Here is a 16,954-nt window from a genome sequence, read left to right as displayed (position 1 = left end):
TTATCTTATTAATATCTTTCACATATGCCCCCTTCATTCTTGTGACACTGCCACTTCAGGTTGGCCTCCCTGGAGTTAAAGCACAGATCTAGCCATTCCACTCCTTTCTATGTAGTCAGATCCAGTGACTGTTTTTCAACCTCATAATTGAAGTTGAATCATCTGTTTGGCATTCAAAATCTGTCACAACCTAATCTCTCCTACTTTTCCATTCTTAACTTACTAAGATCCAATGATATTGATCTCCTTGCTGTTCCTTGCACAAGAAGTTCCATTTCAGTGACATACTAGAATTAGCCAGTTTATATTGGCAGGCTAATTATTAAATATACAATGTAAAAATTTCCAGAAATTGGAAAGTATCATAATCAGTTCTTGATTTGTTGTTTCGTTATCTAGATTTACAGTTATGGAGAATATCTTAATTATGCATATCTAACTTTTAAAATGTCAGGCACACTTTTTACCTTACCAGAGAACTAGTTGTTAAAATTTACCAAACATATCTCTGCTTTACCTTCAGATTGGCTCTTCCTATGCCTAGGGCTTTTTCTGATTGTACTTAATGCAAGTACTTCCCCTGTGTATAATCTTGTTTGGCTTGTTTGTATATAGTGGCTTACATGTTATCTCCTCTATTAGATTGAACTTGGTGAAAATAAGGACTGTCTTTTGTCTTTCTTTGTATTCCCAGCACTTACTTGAGTCCTTGGTACAAGGTAAGCACTTAGTAAATGCTTACTATTATAAATATCCCCATCACCTTGATATTTTTTAATTCATGCTCATATAGGTATATGCTATTTCCTCCAATAGAATGTAAGGTCCTAGAGAGCAAGAAGTATTTCACTTTTGTCATTTTGTCACCTGAACAGTGCTTGACACAGAGTAAGTTTGACTGTGTCTGTCAATGCTTGACTAACTGAAGAGATTTTTTTTCAAAAAAATTACAATTCTCTAAGTATTTTATTTTTATATAAGGTCCTAGAGAGCAAGAAGTATTTCACTTTTGTCATTTTGTCACCTGAACAGTGCTTGACACAGAGTAAGTTTGACTGTGTCTGTCAATGCTTGACTAACTGAAGAGATTTTTTTTCAAAAAAATTACAATTCTCTAAGTATTTTATTTATACACACACACACACACACACACACACACACACACACACACATATATGAGGAAAGTCAGGCCCACGGATATTTGTTGAATAACTTGCTCAATCACATAACAGATCTGAACCAAGTCTCCTGACTATCAACTCTACTATATTGCCTCCTGACTATAAATGCAAAGCTTTACACTTATGTTAATAAAATTAACTGTAGAGGTTTTAAGTAGTACTTAGGCATTAGTTTGTACAAGCTCAACAATGGGATGCCTGCTAAAAAAGTCTAATGAAGAAAACAATAATCCTAAGGTCTTGCCTTTGAGGTTCAGAGAAGGGCACCTGGGATAGTATAAGTCTTGGAATCATACAGTAAGAGTACTGGTTGAAGGAATTGGGAATATTTAGCTTGAAGAGAAGGTTTAAGGGGAACATGATGACAGACTTAAGGCATTAAAAAGATTTTCAGTTAGAAAAAGAATTACACTTGTTATCATCAGCCTCCAAAAGTAGAATTAGGAGCTATAGGAAAAATTTGCAAAGATGCAGATTCCAACTCAAAATAACAAAAAGCTTCCAAAACTTTGAATAGTTCCAAAGAACTATAAAAGTAGAATGGACTACTTCTGTAATAGGTGCCTTTTCACTCTAAGTCAGATGACCATTTGTCAGGGAAAGTGTAAAGCTAGCCTCTTTTGCAGACTACAGATTATATAGAGATTACTTCAAACTCTGTAATGATACTAAAAGCTTATCCTTCTTCATTCTTAATACTCTAATCAATGCTATGAATACTTTATTAGTGAAAAATGGGCTTTTAGGTATTTTTCCACTGAGGTGGTAAATTTATATTAGATTTATTCACACTTGGCATACAAATTTTCAGGGTCAAAGACTGCCTCTACAAAATAGAGAAATCTAACTGCAAATCAATAGCAATTAATGATAATTAATTAACAATGAATTTAAATTTTATAAAAGTACAATCTTTGGAAATAGCATTTTTTCTTTTATGAAATCGTTAATGATTTTTAAATACAACAGCAGGTTAATAATGTAGATCAGCATTTTTGGATATCACAAATAAAATTCTGCTTTTATGTCATTAAGTAGTAATTCATCATCTTACTGTTAGTGACAGTAATGCTGTAGTTATGATCTAATCATATTTTCGAACATAACAATTATCACATATCATAGTGATTTCCCCTTTTCTTTATGCTAGTTTTCCCACTGACTACAAATATGCCCAAGTAGTTCTCATTAAGAACTCAAAAAGACAACAAACTTCATTTGACCTTGTTAACTGTGTAAATCTCACAAGTATCTTAAACTCCACAACCATATCGTACAACTGCTTATTTTTCTTTAAGCCTTTGCCATCCGCAAAAAATATTTCTGTTAAAGGAACAGACTATTTGCTCTCCTCAATATTATACCCATCTAAGCAGTTAATAAGTCTTGTTGATTCCTCCTCCCCATTTTTTATATCCACTCCCTTCTCTCAATTCACTATGCCACTACATTAGGTGAAGTGTCCTTCACCTTACAAGAATTACTGAATTGCTGGAGAGAATAGGATCAATGAGATTAGAAATATATTTGAATAACAAGATAGCTAACATATGCACAGTATTTTAAGGTTTGCAAAGAACTTTACACATTATCTCATTTGAACTCCTTAACAATCACCTGGAGAAAGTGCCATAATTATCCCCATTTCAGAGATGAGAAAAGCTGCACAGAGAGAGGTTATTACTTGCTCAGAATTGCACAGCTAGTAAGTCTTACTGATGAAGTCTGGCACCCTATTCACTGTCACATAGTTAATATTCTGAATAAAGAAAAAGTTCCCAAGAATTAGTGTTACCTCAAAGTGAAGTAGACTGACTCAGGAAGTAGTAAATTCCTCTACACTGAGTTTTGACTATTAGTAGTCAGTACATTAAAAAAATAGATTTTCATTTAGAAGTGGGTTAAAATAAGTGATCTCTATGGCCCTTTTCAGTTTGGAGATTTGGTTACTATGTCCAACTCTTTTTATTAATACTTTATTTCACAATCCTATTTCATTACATTCACATACCACAATTTAACCTAATTATGAGGCAAGTCCTTTCTAGTTTTTCATTTTAAAAGTGTGATATTCTGTAATATTTTTCAAAAAGAGCAAAGCAATTCAAAATTCCACTAGAAGTTTATTAAGCATGCCAATATTTTCACAGTTCCACCTGCAAATGGATCCATCATATTCTAGTAACAATTGTATAGGTATTCAGGTAAATCAAGCTTGTTTTAATTTGGATGTCTATTACTAAGACTGAAATCCCTTTCAAGTGGTTGTTGATGGGTTTTTTTTCCTTTCTTTTGACAACAGCCTTTTTTATCCTTAAAACACTGAACTATTTGAGAATTGCTCTTATATTACAATCTGCATTGGTGTGTTTTGCATTCCCAACCCAATTCCAAAATGTTCAATTGGCATCAGTGACATTTTATGTTTAAATCATTATTAATTTAAAATTTATTGTGATATTGTGTAACATGAAAGTCTATATATAGATTTTTCTATGAAATTACCACTGTTTTCTCAAAAGACTTAGGAAGAATTTCAATGATTGTATTCTTGGATATACGTAATGTTAGATTGCTATTGCATGTGATTCTCTTATGAATGCACTATCTTGTCCAGTCAGGTAATTTTGGTAAATTACTGAATTATGACCTAATTTGGGAATCTACTATTCACTCATATCTAACATGGTTCCACCTAATATTTCTTACCTCTTGTTCTTGTGTTTGAATATTGATATTTGATATCTGATATTTCTATGAATGTATTATATCAACAGATATACTAGGGAAGTATTATCATCTTCACTAGCATAACCCAAGCATGAAAATAACTGACTAATTACTTAGTTTTTCCTTTCCATGAAAATTGTTTAATGTGCATAAAAGTCCCATGTGAGTTTCATTTTACTAGGTCCCAAATATTTAATAAATGTTATTATTTTAAATGGCATATATGACTATTGCCTTCTAGCAATTTCACTGGTTTTTATGATACATGATAAAGTCAATTACTTTTGTGGACTCATTTTTCTGATAACTATTTGTCACTAATTTTTTCGTGGTTGAGTTTTTTTTGGATTTTGTAGAAAACAATCATTTTGTCCACAAAAATATGTAAGCCATTTTTTTTTTTTACCATTTCTTACTTTTTTCTTTTACTTGTCTTATTGCTATAACTAGTATTAGTAGAAGTACATAAAATAATAATAGTGCAAGTGAACATTCTTGTTTTACCTCTGCTCTTAGTGGGAAAAGCTTTTGATTTTTTTAAAAAAATTATAAATAGTATCTTTAGGTTCAGATAAACTAAAAAATAAACCCTCCTATGCCTTGTTCTCTTTAAATAACAAACAAAAAAGGAGCAGTCAGATGGTGCAATGAATAGAACATCAGTTCTGAGTTTAAATCTAGTCTTAGACATTTAACACTTACTACTAATTATGTAACCCTAGGGAATTCACTTAAACCCTTTATTCTATTTTAAAAATATATTTAAATATTTATTAACATTAACCTCTATATAATGAAAACTTTTTCTTCTTTAAGTTTTCTTTAAATTCCCCATCAATCTGATATAATGGTGTTTTGTTATTGTTTTGAGGGATGATAGTTTAGAGGCCAATGTTTTTAATGGTCATCTTTTTCTGTTCTGACAATTCGAATATTTCACATATTTCTGGAGGCATTTCATTCAAATTTTCCTTTTGTTAACATGTAAATATATGTAATAGTTTCTGATAATTTCTTTTCTTTTCATTGATTTTGATATCTTTTGCATTTTGGTAGTTTTGATTTTGCATTTAAAAAACCAAAAGTTGGCTAATATTCTGAACTTTGATAGTTTTTATTTTTTAAATCAATGTTTGATTGTTTTATGGCTAATATTTGTATTCCTTTTTACCCTTGGTTTAAGTTTATTAATTTTTCTAATTTAAAAAAAAAAAGAAAGACATGCTCAAACCCAATTTTTCATTAATATAATTTTTAAGGATATATATTTGCTTGACAATAGTTTTAGTTGTGCCCCATAAATTGAAATGTGGATTATTACTGTTTACTTTGAAAAATTGTGTTTATATCTTGATCTATGACCCATTATGGCACAAATAACTCTTAGGATCTTTTTAGATCTGCATCTTTTTGTGTTTTCTTCATTCATGACAATTTTATTGGGTAAAGGTCTATAAAAAATATATTTAAAATTTCCCTAACAATGTAAATAATTTGCATGTACATAGCCTAGTATGCATATCCAAAACTCTCAATATCAATTTTTCAGTATTTTCTACTACCTTTCTTTGTTTTTGGTTTGATTTGTCAAATTGTTACTTTCTATTATTGTCTTACTGGCCTTTTTACATTTCAGATCATTCTTTCTTTAAATAGTTACTATGGAATCGATAAATATCTATTTAATACTAAAACTGTTAGTGTTTTCAAAAGATAAACTGTCCTTATCTATCTATTAATGCTTACGACTGTGGATTCAACTCAATCCATTATCATGATTGTAACTTCTGATTGATTGGAATTGGCTGAAACATTGCATTGCAATGCTTTATAATATTTTATCAACACAGAGAACAATTTAATTTTTTTATTAGTATCAAATTCCATCTGTCAATGCACTTATGCACAAATAATTTTTGACTTAGATTCCCTTCTAAGACCAAGAGTTCTCATGTCATTCATTCTCTTTCCTTTCCCTATCTGCTTGATCTTCATCTGTGAAACCTAGGGTTGAACTGTATAACCATCTTTTATGTAAATCCCTTCCCACCTCAATATTTTTTTTCCCAATTCCCTTTCAAATGGAATCTGATGTATTTATTAAAGGAGTCACACCTATTGTGTCCATGAAGATTCTCCATAAAAAATCAATATATTTATCACACTGAATATTAAAAGAAACAATGACTTTTCTGTTCAAAACAAACTATAAATAATGGGTCAGTGTTTTCATCTATTATTGTAAAGTTGTCTTACTGTGTGTTAAGATTCAGTTTTGTGATTGATTGGTTTATTAACAGTACTAGCCATACTTTTGTTTATTTTGTATGAATGCCTAAAATAATTTTATTTGGTTTTCAAAAAAGTGGTTTTTTTTGAGGAAATATAGTCAAAATTCTAATTAAATAAACTCAGTTTTAATCACATTCCCAGCAAATTTTGCAGTAGACAAAGAAGGGGAGCCTGAAGAAGCACATCAATACACTTCTGGTGGGTTTTTAATTTGATCCTAACATTCTGGAAATTATGCTTTAAAAATGATGGCAATATCCAGATATTTTCCCTCAGAAAGCACATCAAGGGATTAGATGTTATAACTGGCACATAGTAAGTACTGATTGAAAATAAAGTACCTGCTAAAGGGGGAATGACCAAATCAAATGTAGTTTGTAAATGTATTGGAATTACTACACCACAGGAATTTCCTAGTATGACTAATACAGGATAATATGAGAAACCACCAATGAAGTAAGTCAGTTAAACTCCCTGGGCCTGAATTTCCTCAACAATAAAATGGGAGTAATAGGCTAGAGAGCTGGACTTGGTAAGAGCAAATAGCTTGCATTTTAAAGTCTACCAAGTCCTTATCTCCAACTTACATATGAGGGAAATGGAAAATGAGAAAGTAATGACTTGCTTAAGGAGGCAGAATTTGGACTCATATTTTCCTGCATCTGTAGTCTATACAATGAGCTACCCAGATAATAGATGCTTAGATCTTCATCTTCCACCATGAAAATGTCCAAATCGATAACAATATGTGATAACAATCCCTTTTAAAAGGGATATCTCACTTTGTAGGGTAGTAGATGATTTTATTTTCATGAATTAATGTGATACAAAACCAAAAGCTATCAATTAAAAGTTTTCAAAAAGAAAAGATAACCTTAACTTTGTGGGATAGGTAACTCTGAACTGAAGCCTCCCACATACCAGCTTTTGTCATTTCATGTCCTGGATTAGAAGTATTACAGTTAGATTTTTTTTTTTAATATAATAGTTTATCCTAGATCTTGATCCTTACTCTCCATCACTGAAATTTCTAGTTTTGACAACAGTATGTTGGATTAATTTAGGAGTTTTTATTTATGAATTTAGGATTTAGTGCCCTGTGGATTCTTATTAATTTGCATTCTGGACCTTGTTAGCAATAACTCAATTCCTGCATAAATTCCTAAAATATGGTACAGTACAGTGTTATATGAGATCAAAACTATTTCCAAAATTGTACTAATAGTCACACTCATTCTCTCACAAGATACACTGGAATTTTCCAGAGCTACATGACCAGTCTGAAAACACGAAGTCTAATAATTTTATCTGCAAAATTTTACTTACAAATGGATTAAACTACAGGCATAGCTGGACTTGTTGATTTGCTTGTATTTATCCTGTCTCAGCACTAATTCATCACAGATCTTCTAGGTAAATGTTTGGCAGCAAATAGGTCGTAAGGAAGGGAGAAGAAACGAGGGGGATATTTAAGGTACTGAATAAGTTTTTGAGTCTCATGATTTATCTTGAACAATTATGTTTATTTTTATTATACTGATGGTAGAAAAATAACAGTCAATAAAACTTTTGGTACCTTTGCCTAAATAAAAGCAGAAGCATCAAGCTGTACTAAAAGTCACTGTACTCTTTTCTACCATGCACTTGCAATTGGGGGGAGGGAGGAAAGGAGAGGAGAGGAAGCCAGTTTCACTTAAGAATGTCCTAATGAAGCAATAAAAATAGCTAATTTTATTAAAAGTCAACTCTTGAACATGTCTTTTTAATATTTTGTTTGATGAAATGGGAAGTACACATAATACATTTATTCTGTATATATAAAAACAATGGTGGTCTTGAAGAAAAGCACTTGTGCAACCATTTGAATTAAGAGTTGAACCAGTCACCTTTTTTCACCATTTTTACTTGGAAAAACATCAAACTATAGTTATTCAGACCTGGCTATCTAGAAGACATTTTCTCAAAAATGAACAAAGTTTAAACTTTTTACTGCAAGGAAAACAACTAATGGTATTTGTTACCAATGATCTTTTAAGCAAAAATAAGATTTTGGAGAATGTATAAGCTACCATCATAAGCTTGACTTTTTCCATATTTAAAAACTTTTCTGGATGGGATAGATGGTACTACTATTATAACTATTTGATCTTATACAATGAAATATGACGACATTTTGAAGATTTGGTTAACTCAGCAAACCAGTATTTTCCAAATGACTAATGTGAAAGATCACAAAATCATGAATGGGAAAAAGATATATTCAAAATACAAGATAACAATACAAAAAGTTCATTAATTTGATTTTGGATTCCACATTACAACTAAGTTTAAGAAACTATCAGTTGTTGAGTTTTTGTGTTGAAGAAAATTATCCAAAATTATAGGAAGAGCTATTAAAATATTCCTCACTATTTCAGCTATGTAAAAATTTTCTTCATATAACATACCCCAATCTAAACAAGTTATCAAAACAAATTTAATACAGACTTATCAGAATCCAGATGTTTTCTAGAAGGCAAAAATGTAACACAATGCTACTTTTCTCACAACTTTTTTTTTAATTTTGTAAAAGTTATTTTTCATAAAAATAATACATTTTAACATGCTATGAGTTTATTATTTTAAATTATTAAATATTTAGAATTTTATCAGCTTTAATTTATATAATGATAAATATTAATAGATAATAAACAAAAGCTCATGGCGGTTGTGGAAAAATTAATAAAAATGCAAATGGAGTGAGGGAAACAAAGTAAAAAGTACTCTCAGCAGAGAACAACAACAACAAAAAAAACAAGAAAAGAAGTGCTGGGTAGTTGTGAGAACAATGTATAGCATTTATTACATAGGTTTTCTTGAAATGAAAATTTATTGTTTTATATTGAATTCTCTTCTATGTTCTGCTGCTTATGTGGAAATGTTCTTTCTCACTTTGTATTTAAATTTAAAATGAATAAAAACTTTATAGAAAAAAAAAAGTGTAAAGAGATTCAGAGACCCTAAAGTATGAAAACTGTTGGACCAGATAATCTCTAGGGTTTCTTCCAATTCAAAATCTATGGTTCTACCTCTTAATTTTTTTTCTCACAGATCAATAATTTTAACTCTCTAGTTCTATATACTCAAAAATTTATCAAACTGTACATACCCTTTGATCCAGTAGTGTTACTACGGAGCTTATATCCCAAAGAGATCTTAAAGAAGGGAAAGGGTATGTGCAAAAATGTTGTGGCAGCCCTATTTGTAGTGGCTAAAAAATGGAAATTGAAGGGATACCTATCATTTGGAGAATGGCTGAATAAGTTGTAGTATATGAATGTTATGGAATATTATTGTTCTATAAGAAATGACCAGCAGGATGATTTCAGAAAGCCTGGAGAGACTTCTGAGTGAAATGAGCAGGACCAGGAGATCATTATATACATCAACAACAATACTATATGATGATCAATTCTGATGGACCTGGCTCTCTTCAACAAGATGAACCAAATCAGTTCTATTTGTTTAACAATGAAGAGAACCAGCTACACCCAGTGAAAAAACTATGGGAAATGAATATGAACATAGCATTTCCACTCCCTCTGTTTTTGTTCGCTTGCATTTTTGATTTTGTTCTCAGGTTATTTTTACCTTATGTCTAAGTCCGATTTTTCTTGTGCAGCAAAATAACCGTATGGATATGTATACATGTATTGTATTTAACATATACTTTAACACATTTAACATGTATGGGTCTGCTGACATCTTCGTGAGGGGGTGGGGGGTAAGGAGGGGAAAAGCTGAAAAAGAGGGTTTTGCAAGGGTCAATGCTGAAAAATTATCCATGCATATATCTTGTAAATAAAAAGCTATAATAAAATAAATATATTTTTTTTAAAAAAGTCTCTAGTTCTGTTACCATTCACAAAGTTTTCAAATTTTCTTCCAGATGTTTTGATTTCTGATTTTTTCTTGTTCTGCCACTTTTAATCTTTCAACCAGGAAAAATCTAGTCTCAATCCACCATTTTTTGGTGGTTTCTCCTTCATTGATTTAATTTAATATCCTTCTTTCTTTCTTTTTTGATTGGGCTTAGTATTCAACTTACAGGATTAGAGAGTTGGCTTGAGCATTGAGAAGTTAAATGACTTGTCCAAGATCATTGAGAAAGTATATAAGAGGCAAGACTCTCACTCAAATCTTCAGGACTATAAGGTAAGCTCTATCTACTAGTTTATAATGCTTCTAAATCATTTGAGTCCTGATCTTAAAAGTCAGAAAGCCCTGTATCCAAATCCTCTTATAAAAATTTATTAAACATATGACTCTGGATAAGTCATTTAAATCTTTTTAGCCTTAGTTTCCTCAACTACAGCACAGGAATTATAATAGTACATACAGAATTGTTTTAAGGATCAAAAAAGATATTTATATATACATATCTCTTTTGCAAAGCTTTGCAAACCTTACAATGCTATAATTATTAACATTATTATTATTATTTCTTGAATTCATTGATTCTTGAATCAATTGCTTCTGATAGATCCAATTTTATTTTCTGATGTTACTCCCCTCTTTCCCCTTTTTCATCCCCACAAATCCCATTCTACTTCTGTCTTGGGTTTATATCCAGTGTCCTCTCCTGGGTACCTTGTATTTCTTCAATATTTATTTTTATGTTAGATTTTTTTTGTTACTCATTTCCTCTTTTCCTCTTTTTTATTTTCTGGGAGACAATTTTTATTACAAACATTTTATTGCATTTTTTTCTTTTGCTTCATTTGACACATATAGTGCTATTTTTGAAGTGAAAAGGATGAAATGGAATTTCTTATAACATTTAACTCCTGCTGTAAGTCTTCCCAGTTTGATCAGTAACTTCTAAAATAATCTCATTAAAAATAAAACAAACCAAAACTCATGAGTTAAATTTCTTAGTTACAGCTGTCAGGCAAAAAGTTTCCTAAGATACTGAGTTAAATGAGCAGCACCAGGAAATCATTATATAGTTCAACAACAATATTATATGATTATCAATTCTGATGGGTCATGGCTCTCTTCAACAATGAGATGAACCAAATCAGTTCCATTTGTTCAATAATGAAGAGAACCACACTACAGCCAGAGAAAGAACTATGGGAAATGAATGTGAACCACAACATAACATTTTCACTCCTTTTGTTTTTGTCCGCTTGCATTTTTGATTTCCTTTTCAGGTTATTTTTACCTTATTTCTAAATGATTTTTCTTGCACAGCAAAATAACTATGGATATGTACACGTATATTGTATTTAACATATTCTTTAACATATTAAAAAAAATTTTTTTTTTCCTAAGAGCTCATTTGTTTTAGTTGTTCTATATAATTTAGTTGTTCTATATATGTAATATATAATATAATAAATAAAACTAATTTGTTTTAATCATTCTACATAAAGACTAATTATGTAGTCTTTTTTTTTTTTTAAATTAGGGGATTTTGAAAGCATATTGGAATAGCCTGTATGCCAAGGCAAATCACATTGCCATGAAAGGAACAGAAGTCAAGGTATTTTAACCTAAAATTACATAATATCAATTTCAAGATTTTTAAGATTGCTTATTTTCCAACTTTTAAACACAAAAGCAAGACTATCTTTTAGATTTGCATGTAATAACTACATATATTAATTTAAAAAATAGAATAATTTAGGAGTAATTATATTCATATATCTGAAGGACTTAGTTTAATGTCCCTTCTATCAAACCAAGAGTTTGACTTAATTGAATTTTTTTTTTTTTAATGCCCTACGCTGGCCTTAGGATCTACAGAGATGGGAGAGTTATCAAAGGAAAAAGTTAAATAATTTGGGAAAAATCAAAGGATCATGAGGGAAAAAAAAAAGCAAAAAAACCCAATGAACCAAAAGTGTTTTTTTCAATTGGATCTATTTTTTTTTTTTAATGTTATGCACATTATAGTCATAAGAGTGGCTTTGGGTTTTGAGGGTTTAAATGACTTGTTTGGAATCAAAGTATGTGTCAGACTAAGAACTTGATCTAAAGTCTTTTTAACTTTCAAGGCAGCTCTCTTTCCATTACACATCTTTTTCATAAAGGATAAGCTCCTGAATAATTTGGGAAACTATGCGATATATGGTGAGACCTAGTCTGAGAATGACAGTGATCAATTCTAGCAATTATGTTTAAAGGACCTTAAGAAACATCATTTAGCTAACTTTAATCCTATATAGACTGTAGTTTTCAAAGGATACTAATACTTTTCTTACTGAAAATAATGACATGACTTTGAAAGAATGTCAAAGATAATTTGTTATACTTCTATTACAAGTGAAATCTATAAAAAGAAATTCCAAGTAATAAGGAAATTGGGGTGCTTAGAGATTAAATGATTTGCCCATTGGCAGTACCTAGATTAGATCTAAGTCTTGTTTCTTCTAATCCAATACACTTGTAAGAAAAGAGGCATTTTTGGATTGTGAATTTGATAATTATGTTTCCATAAACAAAGAACAGAAAGAGGACTGTTTATAAAACTGTGAATCTAATAGACATAGCATTTTTCAAAAGTAAACATTAAATTAAATGGTAGTATCAATACTATATCTGTGTTTCCTTTTAAATTTCACTTTGTTCTTGTATTTTTTTCAGTATGTCTTTCAGATAAGTTATATGGTCTCTCTACATTAAAAAAGAAAAAAAAAACAGTTTGGTGAGAAATTGGAAGTCATTTGTTAAGGAAAGTTTTTAAATGTAATAATAGCTGCTAATAATATCTTTAACAGTATTAGATCTATATTTACTAAATAATTCGATTATATCAGAGACAAAAAAAAAATCACTAAAAAGACGACATTTTTTTTTCATCACAAATAAAGAACAAAGTTCTAGGTAAAATTGAATTACTGACAAACATAACTCCATATTTTTTTTTACTTTACCTGAATATCTTGCAGGCAAATTTCATGTGCATCCAATGAACACTGAAGTCTTCGTTCTAGTAGTTTCTTAAGATTCCCTATTGGTTCATTGATGTCTATGGCCTGACTCACACATTCTGCAGGAGTGTAGGTCTGCTCTACAATGCTAAATATCAAAAGATATAAAGGTTGACAGTTGAATTTTTTGTTGAGAAAATAACTTTTAAAGAAATATTAATGTACTGAAATAACTCAAAAAATGTACAGGATATATTTTAAAATATTCCCAAATTACTAATATAAACATCTGTGCTTAGTGTTTAGTGTCTGAGGCCAGATTTGTACCAGGTCCTCCTGACTTCAAGGCTGGTGCTCTATCCACTGTACCAACTAGCTGACCCATCATCAATTATTATTAATAGGAAAGTTTGCTAATTGACTTCAATTTCTTTTCTCAATTCTTACTATAACTTTTCTGCCTGAAAACTTTTAGTGACTTCTCCTGTGGCTACCAACAATTTGCCTTTAAACTCTGAACCACTTCCGTATTTCATAATATATCCCTTCCCATCTTCTATGTAACTGGTAAACCTCATCACTCTCCCCAATCTTATTCTGTAAGTCTCCCTTACAATGGCCACAATTTCATCATTTAGAAAATAAAGAGATTAGGAAATTACTTCCAAAATCTCTCCTAACTCCACATTTATTTTCTACAAATACTACTGAAAAGTTAAACAAAACAAAAATATAAGAGATATCACAAGGAAAATAAATGCCTGTTGATATTAAATTAATCACAAGGTCCATCACAAACACTTATTACATCCCAAGGAAGCCTCTTTTTCAGAATCCCATCCCCAGAAAAAAATCTTTCTTCAAATGTTCTTTAAGTACTTTGGATTTCTCCTGTTCTAGTTTCACATTCCATGTGAAAACTCAATAAGAATGAAAAATATAAGTGAATTCAAAAAGTACTTTAAAATCCTGTAGTGCTTCAGAAAAAAAATCACAATATACATTAACTATAATTGAACTTTAAGTTAGACAAAGTAACAATAGATTTATGACTTGTTAGATAAGTTTTTCTTTTAGATGGCTACATAAAAGGTTCACAATATAATCAAAGATAAAAAAAATCTAATGGTCACATCCACTTTAATTGAATTTCTCAAATTAAAATTTTCTAATTTATCTAATTAAAAATTCATATGGTGAATGTCCAGATTCATACCTATCCTCCACTGCAAATCACCATCTTTTATTAATTGGAAAATTATTTTTGAGTACCTGTTTTTCACTAAATACTCTGGCTAGGTGTCCTAGGAGGTTTTTTCCGCTGCCCTGAGGCAATTGGGAATTAAATGACTTTAACCCCAGGGTCACAGAGCTAGGAAGTGTTAAGTGTTTGAGGCCAAATTTGAACTCAGGTCCTCCTGACTTCAGAACTGGTGATCTATCCACTGTGCCACCTAGCTACCCCTTTTCCTAGGAATTTTACAAATGATTCGTAATCCCTCAAAATAAAGGGGAACCTTCTAACTAGTTTCTCTCTGATATAGCAAAATATAAATGTTAGTAGTTGTTTTTACTACACTACTAGACCCTAGGATTTGTGTCAGCATTATACCAGTGATCTTTGTTGTACAAAATCATAGATTTTTTTTTTAGTTGTTTTCAATATTCTTTTTCCATAGCCTTAGCTTCTGATACAGGTTAACTGGGTGGCACAGTTGATAGAGTGTCTGGCCTGAAATCCAGAACACTCTTCTTCTCAAGTTCAAACCTGGCTTCAGACATTTACTAGCTGTGAGATCCTGGGCAAGTCACTTAACCCTTCTATCTTAGCTTCTTCATATGTAAAATGAGTTAGAGAAGAAAATGGCAAATTATTCCAATAACTCCAAATGGGGTCAAAAAGAGTTTGACATACCTGAAAAATGATTTAACGGCAGCTACCTTTCAATATAAAACATTAATCAATATGCTATGTTCCCTAACTCTAGTAGCCAACAGAGCCATTTTTTTTATTTTGTCATATTTTCTATGCAGAGATATGGCTATTTTCCTTTAGTATTTAATCTCTGTGGTGATGTGTTTCCTTTCCATTCTGCACTGAAAATATTGCTTTCTCCCTACATCTCCCAAACTAAATACTGTGGTATATCTGAAAAAGTACAGGATGTGGTACCACTCAATCAATAAATATTTATTAAGTACCTCCTAAGTGCCAGATAATGTGTTAGACACGGGAGAATACAAATATTCTGGGGATATAAATATAAAAAGAAAAATGGTCTCTGTCTTTAAAGAACTTAAAATTCAACTGGAGAAGACAATATAGAAAAAGGAAGCTGAAAAGGGGGAAGGTAGTGGCTCATGAGTATGATAAAATCACTCCCCCCTTGTCATTTTTCTTTTGGGAGTTGTCTCAAGGGGGCTGCTTTCTTTCTGTCTAACCTCCTTAAGATAGCCATTTATAGAGGCAGTTAGATGGTACAATGAATAGAGAACCGGCCTTGAAATCAGGAGGACCGGAGTTCAAATCCAGCCTCAGACACTCAATACTTGGACTAGCTATGTGATCCTAGGCAAGTCACTTATCTTCAATTGCCTTTTTGGAAAAAAAAAAAAAAAGAAAAAGAAAGAAAGGAAGGAAGACAATTTATGCTAATTATCTCCACTTCTGTTAACCACTTTCCAACTCTCTGCAATCTGGCTTCCAATCTGATCATTCAACTGAAATTGTTCTCTCCAATGTTATAATAAGCTCTAAAGTACCACATCTAAATGTCTTTTCTATCCCTTCGTCAACTTTTCTTCAGCCTTTTACACTGTTAATCACCTTCTCCTCTTGAATACTCTTCTCCTCTCTGGGTTGTCATGACACTGATTACCTCCAGTTCACCTCTTATCTGTCCAATGCTTCCTTCTCAGTCTCCTTTGCTGGTGCTTTATCAATGTTCCCACTAAGTTCTGTCCTGTGACTTCGTTTTTGTTTGCTCAATACCATCTCAGTTACTTGCTCTAATTGTTAGGATTCCTATGCATATATACCATGATGTGTCCTTCATTTTCAAAGAGGACTTAAGACAGCCCACGGTGATATCTTGAACCATATATGAATTGGATTTAATTGAGACAGAGTTGCACAAAGTCATTAGCCTTACTCTTTTTCCCAGTCATCAAAGTCCAGTAACAGCACAAAAATCAATATGACTGGCAATGGCCTAGGAAACAGGGGATAACTTTGGTGTCTTCAATGCCTGACCAAATTCTAATTACTCCACAACATCTGCTTCAGCCATTTTCATGGCCCTTGCATCAAACTGTTCTCATTCACTCAGGGAAGTCTTCAAATACTTAGGGTAGACAGACCTGTCAGCTACCCATAACCTATTTTAGGTACCCAGTCTCTCACCTGATCACAAATTGAATATCACCAACTGCCTCTTGTATATTTCAAAATCAATGTTCCACAGACATCTGAAACTTAACATGTGTAAAACAGAACTCAATACCCTCACCTGCCTACTGCAATCCTCCTCCTTTCTGAACTGTTATTATTGAAGACAGCACCTTCCAGTAGCTCAGGTTTGAGACTTCTATGTTTGATTCTTGACTCCTTAACCCTCAGTCAATTCATTGTCAAATCTTGTCTTGCTATCTTTACATTATCTCTCATATATGTCTCTTACTCTCACTCGGATACATCCATCACCTTTTTTAAGGCTCTTGCTTAACTCTCATCTAGATTATTATAATATTTTTCTACCTGATCTTGAGTCTCTAGCCTCATTCCAATATATGCTTCATTCAAGCTGTCAGTCAATTTTTTTTGAAAGCATAGCT

General features: G+C 31.5%; 1 protein-coding gene across 2 annotated transcripts in view; it reads right to left on the bottom strand.

Moving 5' to 3' along the window:
* The window catches only part of GABPA (GA binding protein transcription factor subunit alpha), a 55,052-nt gene that overhangs the window by 25,902 nt on the left and 12,196 nt on the right, over window positions 1-16,954 (bottom strand). For both annotated transcript variants that reach the window (XM_051984829.1, XM_051984830.1), the window contains exon 3: window positions 13,124-13,268. In XM_051984829.1, coding sequence (XP_051840789.1) covers window positions 13,124-13,268 — 145 coding nt within the window. The remainder of the gene's footprint in view (window positions 1-13,123; window positions 13,269-16,954) is intronic.

This window comes from Antechinus flavipes, chromosome 3 (genome assembly GCF_016432865.1).
Source record: "Antechinus flavipes isolate AdamAnt ecotype Samford, QLD, Australia chromosome 3, AdamAnt_v2, whole genome shotgun sequence".
In the NCBI taxonomy this organism is placed as follows: Eukaryota; Metazoa; Chordata; class Mammalia; order Dasyuromorphia; family Dasyuridae; genus Antechinus; species Antechinus flavipes.
Note: the sequence above shows the minus strand (reverse complement) of the source record. Positions and strands in the feature narration are given on the sequence as shown.